The sequence below is a fragment of the Megalops cyprinoides genome, chromosome 19 (assembly GCF_013368585.1).
Source record: "Megalops cyprinoides isolate fMegCyp1 chromosome 19, fMegCyp1.pri, whole genome shotgun sequence".
NCBI lineage: Eukaryota > Metazoa > Chordata > Actinopteri > Elopiformes > Megalopidae > Megalops > Megalops cyprinoides.
The window spans coordinates 11,415,720-11,433,374 of record NC_050601.1 but is presented as its reverse complement, the minus strand read 5'-3'; the positions used below and the strand labels follow the sequence as shown (position 1 = coordinate 11,433,374).

General features: G+C 40.3%; 1 protein-coding gene across 2 annotated transcripts; it reads left to right on the top strand.

The window, feature by feature from the left end:
• Positions 1-1,674: 1,674 nt before the first annotated feature.
• LOC118794366 (testisin-like) lies at positions 1,675-17,213 on the top strand. Of its 2 annotated transcripts, XM_036552610.1 has the most exons (10): positions 9,358-9,524; positions 11,159-11,179; positions 12,187-12,349; positions 12,561-12,829; positions 13,274-13,419; positions 13,669-13,954; positions 14,842-15,010; positions 15,382-15,641; positions 16,030-16,127; positions 16,356-17,213. In XM_036552610.1, exons 1-10 carry the CDS (start codon positions 9,467-9,469, stop codon positions 16,680-16,682), a joined length of 1,797 nt encoding a protein of 598 aa, XP_036408503.1. In that variant the 5' UTR covers positions 9,358-9,466; the 3' UTR covers positions 16,683-17,213. The 2 variants fall into 2 exon arrangements, with proteins under 2 accessions (XP_036408504.1, XP_036408503.1); XM_036552611.1 differs by lacking the exons at positions 9,358-9,524; positions 11,159-11,179; positions 12,187-12,349 and adding an exon at positions 1,675-1,727.
• Positions 17,214-17,655: the final 442 nt, after the last annotated feature.

The following is a 17,655-nucleotide window of genomic DNA, read 5'->3' as shown; positions in this document are numbered from 1 at the left end:
TGCAGCTGTCTGTGCAGGAATCAACAGGCTAAGGCAAGGCCAAGCAATGGGAACTCCAGGCACTTTGGCTAGGTTCAACCATGCCAACTCTGGATAAAGTTGAACTGGATGAAGTGGCTTGACTGGAACAGCATTTTGCCAATATCGATATTCTGGACCACAAGATCAGTCTGGCTTGGTCCATCAAGAAACAAGGGCTTAACAGAAATCACTGCAGCAATACAGTCTGGTGTTTTGACTGCAGCCGAATGGGAGAGATGTTACATTAGATGCTTGGCATTTAGCAGAGGCTCTTAATCAGAGCAAACTAGAGTAGGTTACTGTTTCTTACATGTTACCCATTTACAGTCTGAAATTTTACTGAGGCAATTGTGGGTTAAGTACCTTGCCCAAGGGTACAACAGCAGTGTCCCAGTGGGGAATCGAACCAGCAACTTTTCAGTTACAAGCCCTGCTCCTTACCACTATGCTACACTGCCGCATGAAGTCACTGTGTGTTGTTTGTTCAAAATGTCAGATTCGCCCAGCCTTATGATGCATTTTGAAACTATGGTTAGAACCAGATACTAGATAATCTGATACATTTGATCACTTTGAAGGTCATTGTGTAGGGGCCACAGTCCTGTGACTATGTGTGAACCAGGAAAGGAAAGCAGGAAAAGGACTTCCTCCTCAAAGACAAGGTTCAACATTCTCAGATGTCTGAAACAGAACAGGTCAAGAAAAATATGAACTCCAGAGGTATTAATGTGTGTAACACATGAACTCAAAGTCAAGTGGAAGAAGTGAGTGGAGGAGACATGGACTTGGATCACGAAAAAGTGAAATGTATGGTGGTGCCAAATTTAATCTGACAGAAAGTCAAAGGTGTTAATGAGATTATATTTAGATTTTTATTTCTGATTGAGTGGTTTTCCAGAGATTATGAAAACTGGCATAATTGTGGGGATAACAGAGAATAAAGTGTGGAATATTGGAAGTTTTTGTTTTTGTCAAAGTAGATATAAGCTTGATCACATGGAGGCCTCCCATACTGAAACAGAAGACAAAAATGCTGATTTACTGGAAAAAAAATGCACTGAGGCACATTCACAAAATAAACTGCAGTGGATTTTGTGACAATTCCTTCCTCCTATGTCACTCACAGCTGGACGGTAAGTTTTCTCACATTTCTCATCTTCTACTTCCACACTAGCAGTGATATGTATGTGACCTAATGTGGTAGCCAGTCTACTGTGTTTTTGTACTGTATCAACAAATAACCTAGGCACTCATGCACATATTAATAAAACAGCTTTTTGTAATCTGCCACATCCATTAAGAAAAATAACAAATGCGTAGATCGGGAACTTGATTCTAACAGCCCTCCTCAGTGTAATTGTTATTATTATTATTATTATTATTTCTTACATTTACATTTACATTTATTTATTTAGCAGATGCTTTTATCCAAAGCGACTTACAAAAGTCCATACAGTTTTGGTAATGTAATGGTAATGGTAATGTTCCCTACTTCCCTACTTCATCATCTCTCTCAGTATCAGCATTGTCAGTGTCCAGTTTCTGCCTCTTCACCCTCCCATCTCTGTTTTTCTTTGTTAAGTATGTGGCAGGGCACCCATCAACACCACAAGCAATGCCGGTCTGCATCAGGGTGGGAGGCACGTATGTGGCGGCTCTCTCATCAACAACCAGTGGGTGATGTCTGCTGCTCACTGCTTCTCCAGGTGAGGAGTCATGGGAAATGTCAGGGGCATAATGTTATGCCAGTCATATTTTCAATTATTGAACTGCGTATAAGAGCAGGGCCTCCATGATAAGTTAATGGAGCATCTCTCAGGTCATCCTTTATCCCAGTTACAACAATAACCTTGACATTGCTCTCTAAAGCTCTCCTCTTCCATTGATTTCCCTGCCTTCAATCTACTTGTCTGCCTGCTAATGCTAAGTGACAGTTTCATCAGCAATGGCACTAACAATTGGGTCACTGGCTGGGGCACTGATGTCAGTGATGGTGGGCACAGAGGTAACTGTCACCCCTTAGTGCTGATTGGTTGATTAAAGAGTAGGCCTATGTACGGAAGACTTTGGATTGTCCTGTGACAAAGCTCTGTCTGTGTGGTGGACAGCTGATGATCCTTACATTAAAATGTCTTTAAAGAACAAGATTTGGATTGTAATGCAAAATTGTTTATTCTAAAAAGTGTGGTATGAAAACACACCCTCCACAAGACTGGCAGTCATTTTAAACAGCTTCTTTTTATCAATAACCTATTGGTATCAAGTTCATAACAGTGAACCAATTAATACTGCCTGCTCTCAATGGTAGTGACAAACAATTACAATTAAAGAGGAGCTGATGATTTGCCAGCAATTTCGTAGTAAGTTTGAATTACACATAAGGAATCACTAAAACATATGTATGCAACAATGTCAAACAATATCAAACATTTCCTGCAAGAAATATATTTTTCTGCCCTGCTGCACATTCACTCCTTCTCTCCAGACCTGCTATCTGGTTTTGTCCAATGTGGTATGGTCTCCCATTTGACCTGCTTCAAGCATGCTAGATTGATCCATTTTCTCCAGGATATGTTGTACACTTGTATACTTGTACATCAGTGAAACAGCTAGAAAAGGTTAAGGCAAACACAAGCATTGTCATGTGTTCTGATATATACAATCATAACCAAAGTTTCCCAGTAAGTGGCAGCATGTTACAGCTTGAGAGACTGTCAGTCACCACCCTGCATAGACCATCAGGTACAACTTGTACCAACCATGCAAATTAATTAATTAGGTGAATCTATATAGCAGTAACATTGCTGAAATCATGTCAGTTCAATTATTCATTATTACTCTCCCTGTATTGTTCATAATTCATTTATATACAGTATATTACTATCTTGAAAATACTGTATCTAAAAGAATGTATTTTTTATCTTTTTATACATTACACAATATACATGTCTACACACCTGCACACACACAAGACAATTTAGCATTTTGTAAAGAAGTGTACATTTTTTCCAGAAATATACTTGTAATTTTTTTTAACCTTTCTTTAACCAGAATGCAATCTCATTGAAATTTAGAATCTCTCATACAAGGGAGTCCTGGCCAGGACAATAGTAAAACAGTTACAGAGTTAACAGTGGACAATATGCCAAATCAATGCGATATAACAATATGTCAAAAAAATAAAGATAAGAGTAAAATCTGAAATTTGGAATTAAGAGATAAGAACACAATCAATAAGATGAGAAACAACAGAATTCAGTAACCATATTCTTCTTTAAACAAAAGTTTAAAGTCATACAGGGGTATTAAACAGGGGTATTTTTTGTCGTTGTCTCCATTACCAAGGGGCAAAGTGGCTAAATGCTTTCTTAACCAAAGACATGTGTGTGTTTGTAGAATGCTGAACAAAACCAAACCCCTGGACCTAAAGTCAAGTGTATTAAGTGGTTGCCAAGTCTGGAGGGAGAGAAGCAAAGAGAAGCTAATGGGGAAATGATTGTATATTGAGAAAGGTGTGCCAGTGATTTTCCAAGTGAACACATCAAGAAAACAAATCAGCTCTTTCGTAAAGCTCCAGTAGTATTATTGTGTAACTCACTTAGAATGGCATTATCTGATTAAAAAAAAAAAAACTAATCTAGTTGTTTATCTAGCAAGAGCTGTGTTTGAAAATAGGTCTATAAATATTTCGGTTTGTGGGATCATCACCTTGCTTTAGAGGAAGAATAAATTTTAAGGATTCTGTGCATCTCTATTGATAGATTGAAAATGCAGGCAATTGGCTCAGCAGTTGCCTCTGTTTCCGGCTTTAGAAAATGAGGGTCAAGTCCATCAGAACCAGCTGATTTAGAGGGATCTGTGGTTTCAAGTGCTTTAGAAACCCCAGGTAAATGGGGTCAAGCTGAATTCATGTTCAATTTTATCAATCATTAAGAGAATCTAAAAGAGCTTTTCAAATAAAGTCTGATTTTGCCGTACAAATCAAGGAGGTACAATATTTCTGAGATACCTAAAATGCTTCAATTCTTTTTCAATCAGACTTCCTTGCAGTAGCTCAGGCCAAATTCCTCTCATGGGTAAATTCTGAACGTTCATGTGAGAAGCAAGTAATAGTCACAGCCTTTTACCTTGTATTTCCAAAAAGGAAAATGTTCATAATTTCTAAACAATGAAAACAAGACCAGGCTGTCTCAGGGATCAGTAAATTTTTCCAATGGTATAAATACAAATCATGCAGGAAAACTTGCTCAACAAATGATTTAAAATTCTTTTTACAGATTAAGCAGGGTTTCAGTTTAGAGAATTTAGAATGCCTATTCATTACCATTGTAATGGCACAAAGATCACTGATATCTTTCAGGGAAACTGCTGTAGCAGTGTACGTGTGAGCGGCATTAGTTAAAAACAAGTCCAGCAAGGGGACTTCTCAGAATGATTAGAATTTTTTCCAGTGGAAATACTGATGAATTGCGTTAAGTGTCAAGAGTCATGGTATGCTTTAAAAGAGTTGGAGACTGAAGACAACCATTCCCAGTTCAGAATCTCACTGTAATGTAAAGCAGACAGTGTGTCAGACAAGGAAGGAATAGCTTCTTTTAAAACAGAAGGAGGTCAACAGCAGCCTACCAATGTCAGATCACAATCTCTTGAGAACTCAAGTTTTAAAGCATGATACTTTGATGGCGGGAAAAATGTTGCTTTCTACTTCTGCTTGTATCTGCTTTACTCCAGCCTAGTGTAGTCAAGGGCAAATTGAGTCATTTGGCAAATTGAGTCACAAAGTCTGTATTTTAGCATCTCCACTGTTAAATGGGAGTCAACTCTGAGGGAATCCCAGACAGCAGTAATGCTACCCAGAGGGAGACTCCAATGGGGTCCTCAAGGACTGGACTTGTGTTGGTTGTCAAGTTTGTCCAGCATAAACTCTAAGCAGTATGCTGAGTTAATGAATTTAATCTTTTCTCCTCTCCTATGTTGCATGCCTGCAGGCAGTATGCAGACAAGCGTTGTTGTGTCCTTGAGTGATTGCATGTATGTTGTGTTTGGTTATTTGCCCTCCTGCTCCCTCTTACAGGCAAGGATTTCAATAGCAACCCCATCAAGGTGTCCTTTGCCACACGCAGGGCAGACCTTGGTCATGGAGGCGCCCCTGAGCACTAGATGGATGCTTTATACACTGCCCTCCTCTAGTTTCCCTCTGGTAAATACATCTGCCTTGCCTTTCCTGTCTTAATCCTAGAAGCCCTTGTTTTCTTCCCATATTTCCATCTACTGTATATTCGGGGTGAATAACTGGTAGAGTAAGCACACTCTCTCTTTAGCCTAGGCAAACATCAGTCTCATTCTCAGTTTCACCAGCAGATGTAAATGCATCAACCATGACAAATTGCTACTTGATTTATCACTGCATTTGTATTGTGTGATAAGTATGTTCCTTCTCCAGCCAGCAACACAACCACTGCAGATAAACTCTTGTGCATATTGTCTAGTATGCAGCTGTGTTCTCAGTCAGTGTGTAATTTCTGTTCTCTTTAGGGCCAATGGGCCGCGGTGGTTTTGGGGGCGGTGGAGTCAGCGGGTACCCTGGTAACAATGGAGGGGGTGGGAACCAGCAGAGGGCTGGGGGCTGGAAGCGCTCAAACCTGTTTTCTAAAGTTAGATCCTCTGCAGGTGCACATTGGGACTGCGCTGCTTGCTGACATGATCTTCAGAAATGTGTACACAACAGTGTCGGCGGCTATGTAGTTTACTCATATACATTCATACAGGCAGTCCAGCCGGTTTCAAGTGGCATGGTATCGCCAACAGAGCTCACACAAGTCACACGGCACACTACAGTGAAGCGGGCACCAACTGGTGGATCGGCATTACTCCACTGTTGTCATCTGAGCAACCTGCAGGCATCTGACAGGCAGCCCATGGAGAAACAACATTATTAATTGCCTCTACTCAGTGGAACACATAGTACTGCATCTCACGTTAGCATTCAGTTACATTACACGGTGCACTCTGTCTGCTTTTAGTGTAGCCTGTGTGTTGTGTGGTGACATCACCACAAGTTTGTCTCTACGGTAAGTACTGTTCTGCACGCAGAGCTGGAACTGGGTCGTTTGTTTTGACAGTAGCTGACAGATTTAACAGCAGTCTGTTGTCGTAGTAACTGTATGTATGTATGTGTGAAACTGCTGGAGTGCTCATTAGTAGTGCCCCACAGGACTGGCGAAACTTAAGGCAGCTCCTAAATGGAGCGTTGTGACTTTTTTTGCAGACATTTACTGCTGCATCTATTTATTTTCCCCAAAAACAAGAGTAAACCTAACTGTTCAAATATAGAGACAGATACCTACAAATTGTAGATCTCATCAAACTGAAGTAACACCAAGACAGTTAGGACAGTTAGGTTGGATGCAGCATTCTACTAAATTAAATGAGATCATCACAAAGATCAGTTAAAGCCACCTGAATAAGCAAATATCTCCAGCTTTTGCATGAGGTGAACCTTTAAAACATGATAGTGTGGATGTTCTGCCTTTGAGAAAAATTAAACGCAAGCTCCTACTAACACATAATGTAGTGTGTGTTAAATCATTTGATTAAAAATGACAATCACAACTGTCACATATAAATGAATTATCTGTTTATATAAAATAAGTACATTTACATTTTTTACATCCAGAAGACGCTTTTATCCAGAACAACTCCCAAAGTCAAGCACAAAGTGCATCCAGCAAAACAACACATAAGTGGAACACCATATTCTCGATACCGGGACTTTACCATCACAACACAATACCAGCACGTACTCTGAATGAAAACTTCCTTGTCCAATTTCCATATTTTACATTGTGATTACATTTTATCAGAAATCTTTCAGTGCTTCCTTGAATAACCAACCGTAGGTGGAATCATTATCTTCTATGCATGTTCATAATGACGCATAGCAGGGCCAGGACTATGTGAGTGCTGAGGGGTGCATTGCACCCCCAAACGGACCTCAGTGCACCTCCAGTTGTCTCCTCATATCCCAATGTCTACATAGTATTTATTACATTTTTTTAAGATGTGATGTTTTGTGTTGTTAAACCCAAGTAAGGGGTCTCTGAATGGCACTTGCTCCATACCAGCCTAAATCAACACTTCAAGAATACACGATGGCTACAAGTGTGGAGACTGTCATGCACATAGCCAATATAGAATTTGTCCTTGAGATACCTGACAGTACTGCTCAAGTTCACATTGCAATCACTGGTTTCACAAGGTTTGTGTGGTATTTCTGGGTAACAGTGGACGGGGTGTATGAGCAGGTTGAGTGAGTTTTAAAGGTATTAGTAAGTTACATTCCTTGACCTGTATGTCATTCTATTCTTGCAGAAGCAGGCAAGTAATTCCTTTATGTTTTTCAATTAATGGTGCTGTTAGCTCCTGTGCATTTAGATGTCAGTCACCTCGGTGATTTGTCAGGCAGCTCACCTGAGCTGCTGTTTGGCTTTAGGCTTTCCTTGACATTAGTGCCTCAGAAAAGCATTCTGTCTTCATTCCATGCTATAATCATAAGCTAATAGGAAGGACCAGTCTGGAACACACAAGACCTGAGGGTACAAATCTCTCTAAGCATGGGCATTGTATATTTTTCAGTTTGGTTGGAGAATGATAACGACATCTATCAATACGTCAATTTGAAAGCTTGCTGCTGAGCATAGATTGCTGTCCCCAACAGTTAAACTGCAACCCTTGAACTAATGACAGAGGCTCTCATGAGGCTTCCTAAACAATCCTTTGGCCTATTTGCATTTACATTGTAGAAACCCTAATGACCCTAAATTTCAAGGCCTTTGTAAGAACTGCCTTTATGTTTAAGGTGATGGACGTTTTGCCTTGATAATAATTTATAGTTCATGACTAGTAGCCAGCCTCTTGTGTAGGATGTTGATGTTGACTTTTACCTGGACTATAAATAATATATGGTAACCTAGTACTCACAATCCCTCTACCAGGTACCCTGCACTAAATAAGAGTTTGAGTGGGGTAATGGTCCTTTCATAGACTGGCTTCACTCCACAGAGATCAGGTTAGCGTCCTGTCAGATTTTCTTAAGACTCACTTATGACGCATGCACATTGGATATTTTGGCTTACATCCTAAAAGTCAACGGAATTTGTTCCAGTAAGACGTGTACCATTAACAAATGAAGAGGAAACGACATGACTGTCGTCACTGTGTTGGTCTTACTAAGGTGAAAACACTTGTCAGACTGGTTCCACAGTGAGTTTTTTTTTTCTTTCTTTCTAAATCTGCAAGTCATTGCATGTGTTTACCATGCAATGTAATGTTTGTGAAACTTTTCATATTTAATAATCATAGAAATCTCATATCAGTCTTTATAACACCCCCAGCATATAGGACAGTGTATTACAGCATGATAGTGTAATATATAAAGGCAATACAACATTTTAACAAATATACAGGACCAGTCAAAAGTTTGGACGCACCTGATTAAGATAATGGGAAACATGCATTCAAAGACATTCTGATCGAAAGACATGTTTAAATGCCTGAACTTTGTTTCTTAGGCATCAACTTCACTATTTATAGTTGTCTATGTATGAATTTCTTATTCATATCTCATATTTTTTGGTTACTTTGAAGAATCTAAAACATGAGATTTTGATTTGTTTAACACTTTTTTTGGGTCACTGCAAAATTTCATTTGTTTTAAGCCCCTTTTATGAGTAGGCATGTCCAAACTTTTGACTGGTACTGTACATGAAATGGATAAAAAAGAATTGATGATAGAGAGAAAATCAAATGTAGTGAAAGTATTAAAAAATGATATGTAAATGGGATAAACACAGAGATATTTAAGTTTAAAAATAATTTCTATGACAATATTGTAAAACACAGAATATTTATTTATTTATATAGCTTGATCGTCCAATTAAAAATAATCCAGTTTCCAGTTTAGTTGTGTCAGGGTGAGGGTAAAATGTAATAAACCAGTTTGATGCAAAACATGTGCTTAGGATTTTATTTTACCTGAGTAAAATCCCAGAGTGATAGGAGGGTTACAGGTGTAGGATGTATAGCAATAGATGGGAAATGAAACCCAAAGAGAACCATGACACCCACCACTTTATTCTTAAATGAAGAAAAATTTCTTTAAAAGTTAATACATGACATACTAAGTTTATACATGATAGAATAAGTTAATAAATGGACATGCCATCCCTTCAGGCTGGGATCAAATTACAAGAGTAGACAACTCTGAGAGTGACAACTTTATGCAATGTTAAGAAAACCGAGGAGGAAGAGCGGGGGAAAGACAAACAGCTCTTTAGAAATCTTCAGGAGGAGGTGTGTTCACAGCTTTGAATTAGGGAGGTATAAACAGGTAGGCGGAAAAGAGAGAGGCACTTAAAGAGAGACAGATTAAGCCTCACTGAACAAAATGGCATTTTGGAAAAGTGTCTATGTGGTGACCTGTGTGGTGACTCTTCTGGCTGTAGGTGAGTGTCATATTTATTTTCAAGACATAACTCACATTTGTCATAACCAGTATTGTCTCTGTATGGATGCAGCCAGTGTTAGTATCTTAGACTATCAAAAAAGACATTCAACATGTTTAAAACAATGATATGTAAATGGATGTACACAGATATATTTAATATTAAAAATAATTTTTGTGATATTGTAAAACACAGGCTAGATATCTTACTGGTCTAATTTAAAATGATCCGGTTTCCAATTAAGGGTGGCAGGATGCAGGTAAAATTCAAAAAAGCTTCATCATTACCTTCCATTTTTTTGAGACGTTAACTGAATTAGTTATCATTGTCATAATTTAAATTAACATGCTCGGTAGATAGCATGATACATTGAATAACATTTCTTGTAATAAAATTGTCAGCAGCCAGTTTACGAGTACATAGCCGAATTAAGATCAACAACACTGTTCATAGTTGTAATCACATGTATCAGTCTTTAAAGGAAAAAGCAAAAGATGACAGGTGGTAGAAATGGTGGAAGTTCAAGCAGCTAGTGTAAAATTTATACATCATGTTTTCATTTTAATAAGTAGTTATGGAACATGTTAGAAGAACTTAATACTTAATAGTAATCATCTATGTCACACATACACACGCACACACACACACACACACACACGTATATATACACTGATGTATATATAACTGATGTAAGTCACTCTTAGTGTCAGGTAAGTGCTGATAATAAGATGTGTGTGTGTGTGTGTATGTGTGTGTATGTGTATATATATATATATATATACATATACACACACATACACACACATACACATCATGTAGAGTAATACCACTGCTGTGCCCAAAGACCTGTGTCAGGATTTTGGGTTTGAATCATGGGTTTTGTATGGTACAAAAACAAGTTTAATCTGCATTACTCACAAACTAAAAATGTAGCACTGTTATGAGATGCTACAAAGAGGGAAAGAGGAAGCAGCCAAAGTAATGATGGGAATGAAAGCAAGACCATACAATGTGTGATACCACCGTACTGTACATAAATGTTGTCTGTCTGGACTGACAATGAGTAGATACTACAGCAACAAAACATTCAGACAGCATTCAATGAAAAGCAGAAAAACAGGTTGCAAAAAGTATTCACAAAGTGCACCTATGTGAATGAAAGGCTGAATTCCAGAGTTGTGTGCTTGGAACATGTAAGTTCTGAACGTACTCTGAAGGGTGAGATAACAAGTGTAGATAAGAAAGGCTGAACTGAAATCAGAAGAGCATCGCAAGATGCACGTGACTGATACAACTCAGCAGAAATGAGTGGAGTGAAATGTATAGTGGCACCAAATTTAATGTGACAGATGAAGAAAGCTAAAGTGCTTAATGGGATAATATTTTGGGTATTATTCCGAACAGAGTGGTTTGCCAAAGATTAAGAAAAATAGCATAATTTTGAGGTGAGCAAAGTGTGGAATATTGAGATTTTTGTTTGTGAAAGCAGAAATACACTGTTTGATTGTGTGGAGGCCTCTCATACTGAAACCAAAAAAAGAGATTCTTGGTTTACTGGGAAAAGATACCCTGAGACACATGCACAAAATACATTGTGGTGGATCTCATGACAATCCTTCTCTCCCATGTCACAGGATCACAATCACAACTGAATGGTAAGTTTTTCACAATTTATCAAATTTTTTATTCATCCCAGAAAGAAATTCATTTCCCCCTCCTTCTCCCTCTTGTACTTGCACCTTAACAGGGCCTCCCTGTCAACATTGTTTTGAAATCAGGTTAAATGTGGTGTAATGTCCAACTGCTGCTGTGTCTTGCTGTAAATGTTCTATCAGAGTTTCTTACCCGTTAGTATGTGAACATAATAATTACCATGTTGTCCATTCTAGCTCAGTGACTTTTCCTTACTTTCATTTCTGTATTGAAATAACCATGCACAGAAAGTGTCTAACATACATACATTTTTCATATTTATTTATTACGGACTGCAACATGCTTTATCCTGAATGAAAAAAGTGTGTTGTGTTATGTTAATTTCCAAATCCATTCTACATATATGTCCAGTAAAATGTATTACTGTGTTATGTGTGTTCATGTTTTTTGTCATCTGGTGCTGGGTCTGTTCACCTGAGATCTTGCAATACAATAATCTACATTAATGTTTTTCTGGCTATAACTAAGCAGCCCTAGATGCAGTAATTCCTCTCAGTCATATACTTTCTCATTCTCATCCTCCAGCTCCTCTAATCTAACAAGAGTATCTTCATTTTGCAATGGCAGCTCCTGTAGAGAGCCTGTATAGACTATCTACTGCCAACCAGCTCTGCCTCTGTCTCTCAGAACTAAGGAGGGAACCTTAACTGGTGCTATTTGACAGAGCTTTTTGGATCAGGAGATTAAATGCCTTGCCTGAATGAAAACCTACAGACATTACGGCCCTCCAGGACCAAGACTAGGGCTGAGTAGCCCTAATTATCCATACCTCATATCAAAGAAGTTCCAGATGGTTTACCAGTAGATTCTGGTGTCTGGACAACTTCCCTGTTTTAAAACCCGAAAACATCAAAAAGAAAAAGAATGATCTGGAATCAGCTTGCAGCTTTGTAATCTCACATTCAAACTGGCACTGCTTATTCACCCCTTGGTCTCTTTATTTTCTAAGTATGCGGCAGGCCACCCCTCAACACCAGGATTGTCGGGGGTGAAAATGCACCTGTGGGTAGCTGGCCCTGGCAGGCCAGTCTGCATGAGAATGGGATGCATGTATGTGGCGGCTCTCTCATCAACAACCAGTGGGTGATGTCTGCTGCTCACTGCTTCCCCAGGTGAGGAATAATGGGAAATGTCAGGTACATGATGTTTTATACCAGTCATGTTTTCAGTGAGAGAAGTGCAGCCAGTTATGCGGTTTCAATTATAAGGTAATGGTAACAACATCAATGATTAGTTAGTTAGACTATATAATCATATGAATAGTGTGGTGTATTCCCTCTTTATTTCTAACTTTAACTCTGTCTCTCTGTCTCTCCTCCTTAGTACCAACACTGCACCCTGGGTGATCTATCTGGGTCGACAGACCCAGCAAGGAACCAACCCAAATGAAGTGTCCATGACCGTCTCTCAGATCATCCGTCATCCGAGTTATGTCTCGCAAACGAGTGACAATGACATCGCTCTGCTAAAACTCTCCTCTGCCGTTAGCTTCACTGACTACATCCTGCCTGTCTGCCTGGCAGCAAGTGGCAGCACCTTCTTCAATGGCACTAACAGCTGGGTCACTGGCTGGGGCAACGTAGGCGAGAGTGGTGAGTGCATTAATAACTGATAGTGGCTTATTGCTGATTGGCTGATTAAAGGCGATGTGTGTGAGTGTCAGGATTTTGGATTGCATCTTACACCTATGCCGTAGTGTAAGTAACTGCAGCTTCGGGTTTGGAAAATTGGTGTAAAATTAGTCAACGGTTCCTCTCACTTCCATGCCTCCCAGACTGCAGGACAAAATTATGCACTTGTACAGTGTACAGTAGGAAAAGTTTTCACATGAATTATCTTAAATACTCATCAGCTCATATCAACACAAAATAAAATTTTCATGCAGTATTGACCATAACTGCCTCCCTGCACTTGAAAGAAATTAGGCTGTAGTGATAGCCAGCCATATTTCCCTCTTTTCAGCAGTATAAATTAGAATCCCCTCATTTCCACGCAAATCTTAATTCCCTGAATGTGTTGATTCCGTCTCTCCACAGTGAGCCTGCCTTCCCCTGGCACTCTGCAGGAGGTGGAGGTGCCGGTGGTGGGGAACAGGCAGTGTAACTGCCTTTACGGAGTTGGTTCCATTACTGACAACATGATCTGTGCTGGCTTACTGGCGGGAGGAAAGGACTCGTGTCAGGTAGAAGGGATCATTTTATCATTTAAAGTATATATTAAAGAAACATTTCCTCTCTTTCACACTAAACTTGTGTGTTTGCAGTGGTTTTTCTAACCAAAGAAGATATATACAGATATCAGTACAGTGTCAATAATCATTTTTCATTGCATTACAAATGTGACAATAATTGATTTCTGAAATTAAAATGCTAAAAATAAGATGAATATAGTCACAGATCTGATATTGAAAATCTATTCCTGTTTTGCACAGGGTGATTCTGGAGGTCCAATGGTCTCAAAGCAGAACTCTGTCTGGGTACAGTCTGGGGTCGTGAGCTTTGGTTCTGGCTGCGCTCGCCCCAATTTTCCTGGAGTTTACACCAGGGTGTCCCGTTATCAGGCCTGGATCACCTCTCAGATCAGCAGTTCCCAGCCAGGCTTTGTCACGTTCACCTCCAGCGGCACAGATGGCGACAACAGCATATCCTGCTCTGGCCTGCCACCCCTCACCACCCAAACAACCACTCCAACAACCACTCCAACAACCACCATCAGCCGTGAGTATCAGAGGCCTCTCCTCTCCTCTACATCAGTGTTTCTCAACCCTCTCCTGGAGGACCCCCTGCCCTGCATGTTTTAGATCTCTCCCTGCTCCAACACAGCTGATTCAAATGATCAGTTTGTTATTAAGCGGCTTCAGGAGTTCATAACGAGTTGATCATTTGAATCAGCTGTGTTGGAGCAGGGAGAGATCTAAAACATGCAGGGCAGGGGGTCCTCCAGGAGAGGGTTGAGAAACACTGCTCTACATGACTCTTATGTATTGGGGTCTGGACACGCACATTATACTGATTGCATGTCAAACTACTTTTAATTCAGCCGGTTAAGGTACACATATCAACTGAAAATTCTGCAGTGCTTCCTAAATTCAGCATTGGTCAGCATGTCCGGAGTGATAGGTTTCTTTACTGAGTTTCTGGTTGCTGCTGAACTTAAAGTATGACATCTTAGTAGTAACTACTAATTAGTTCATTAATAATTACTGATCAATATTATAGCAGATGTTGTTTACCCCAGGGTCACCATTTTTGTGCCATAAAAGATGCACAAAAGCATCCACTGCATTGATACTTCAGCATGAATGATCTATTGACCATTTTCATAAGGAAATGTGTTTTTGAACATCAGATGATCAACTCAAAATACTGTTTTAATAGTTGCTTGACCAGTTTCTAATTTTCAAGACCTAAGCTTTTTTTAAGAAGCTAAAACAGGGGCTTCAAGACCTGAATATTGCATTTAGGATGCTACAGTAACATGTTACCTTGTATTGTGGTGTCTACAGCCATGCCTTATTTCTCTAAGAGCTGTGTAAGAGATATCCTCAGATGAGAGCAATATAGCCTAATCTAATCTAATCTTCACTCTTCTGTCTGTCCCTTAGCTTTCATCTGTGGTGAGGCCCCCCTGAATAATCGGATTGGTGGGGGGGGTTTGGCAGTAGATGGGGCGTGGCCCTGGCAGGCCAGTCTGCAGAAGGGCGGGGCCCATGTGTGTGGGGGCACCCTTATCTCTGAAGACTTTGTTATGAGTGCCGCACAGTGCTTTTCCAGGTAAACACCCGAGAATGTGTCAAGCCTGCCTTCAACACTGATATTAATTGAGATCAGGTGTGGCTGAAACACAACTGAAAATAGAAACACACATTTATAAATAAATTTCTATGCCACACCTCATCAGTCTTATGTGTCATTCTGATCTTAACAGACAGTGTTCTTAAAATCTATTTAACATTTACCAGCATTGTTCTGCTCCTTGATGGCTGGTGATTGTGTATAATGACAGCGCTGCTACTGAGTAGACATGTAGACAATGAACAGTGGCCTTAATGCTGCATCATTACTTGACCCATTTTCTGACAAGGTCCATTCTGTTAGTCTATATTTCACTGTTCAAGACCCTTTTCTCGTGTCCTACTCCACAGCTCTATGCCCAACGCCAGTGAATGGACAGTGTTTCTGGGTCGACTGAGGCAGAATGGCTCCAATCCCTTCCAGGTTCAAGTGGGCGTGTCAGACATCACTCTGAGCAACCTGACGGGGGCCAACATTGCGCTGCTAAAGCTTGCCAGCAAGCCAACACTCACCAGTTACATTCGGCCAGTGTGTGTGGACCTGGGCAATGCAGCCTTCCCCGTGGGAACAAACTGCTGGGTGACAGGATGGGGAGCTAACCAGGGTGGCGGTGAGTATATGTGTGTGATGTGTGTATGCAGGGCTGGGGTCAGTAAAGGGAATGTTAATAATAGATGAATAACACAGATGTTTTGCAGTGTGAGGACTGTTGGGGAGCAAAAGTCGGGGGACTGTAAACACCTCTCAGCAAAGAAGTTAAGAGCAGTGCTTTAATAATACTTCTTCAGAAGTAACAACAAACAGTGTCAAACAAATCCCATCAACGGTATTCCCATTTCCCACGTGCGAAAATTCCAGCTTCAAATTCCAGCCCCGGCTAAAAATGGCAGCCGTCCCAAGGAGACAGACGTACTGCTGAAAGCAACCTGTACACCAGCAGTTAGGTAATAGTACAACATACACAGGAATAAATTCTAAAATCATTCCACCCCTAACAGTGGAGGGAGTTCTCCAGGAGCTTCAGACCACTGTGGAGAGCTGCGGGACTAACTCCTCTTCTGACAACATCTGCACTGCAGCTCTGCAGCTGGAGCAGGTAGCAACACACCTTTACATGTCAGCGATAATACACTGTGCTTACCAAGGCACTCACACAGAGTACATACGCAGCCTTAATCACCCTTTTATCACAGTCAGAGCACAACGTACTTCAATGTATTTACCAACCCTCTTTACATCGAAGCTGATGTTTTGTTCAGTCTACGTAATCACGTCTAGTCTGTGAATTCTCATTATCTCTCTTTCTCTCGCTGTCTGCATACAGGGAGATGAAGGTGGACCCTTGGTGTGCAAGCAGGGTCGCTCCTGGTTTCAGGCGGCGGTGATAACATTAGATAGCAACGGCACAGCGAACAGCAGCCTAATAACGCGTGTTTCAGGCGTGCAGGTCTTCTCCAAGACAGCCCGCTTTTCGACCTTCCTAACACAGAATGTGGGTACACTCCCTTCTCCAGCCACCAATACCAATGCCACCACAACGTCTGCACCTACTACTTCTGTCCCTGCAGGTGCAACTAGCATTCCTTGGTCGTTCTCCATCCTCCTCTTCCTGTTTCTGTCCGTCTTGCACCTCACCCTGCTGTCCAGCTGATGGCACTGAGACCATGAAGATGTATAGGTCTATGCGTAGGCCATGGTACCATTATCCTTCACATGTATAATTTTAAAAATTTCCAAAAATACTAAGGATATATTACATTTCCCACACAAATTGTACTTGATCACATCCAGGATGGTTACATCCTGTCTTGATTTACTTTATTCCAAAGTAGAGGGGGTTTTTTTGGTTGTTTTTGCCACAAAACATGCTGTCAGGAAAGCGATTTATGACTACGTGACTGTATATGTGAAAAGAGCAAGCAGTTATTGTATGAAAGTAATATAACTGAACATATTAAGCTTTCCTGCACTGAGGCACTTTACCTTACTGCACTGAAAAGAACAAATATCTGTTGGTATTGTATTTTATTCTACTGTGGTGTCCCCAATGCCTGTGAAACATTTTTATGTCTGTGAATATCACATCTGTGGTGTAAATGCCAAGGCAGTTTGGTATTATTTTTGTTTTTGGAAAGTAAAAAAAAACCCTCTTGCCTACCTAATAAAGCCTTCAACATCAGAAGGAACGGATGTGCACACTAAATTAGAGTAAAATATCTTCCCAGCTTAGCTCATGTAGAGATGCTTCCTGATTTGCTAGTCAACAATAGCAACCGTTTATATAAGCTTAGCTTCCACTTCAGTTCAGCTAATTCAGGAAATTACTTGAAATTCAATTCATTAATTGAAAAATCCTCATGGAAAATGATGGGGAAGTTTCAACATGTTAATTGAATTTCAGTGACTGAACTGACCCCAGCTCTTCTTATCAGACTTATCCTGCAAGCAATGTACCATTCTGCCCTGCTGCACATTTCCCTCCTCTTCTCCAGGCTCTTTTTGGTTTTGCCCAGTGGGGGCTGGTCTCCTACTCTGCCTGCTGTGCTTAGCTCATCAACAAGCAAGCATGCTAGATTGATGCATTTCTCCAGGAGAGGTTGACATTGTACCCCAAGGGATGAGCA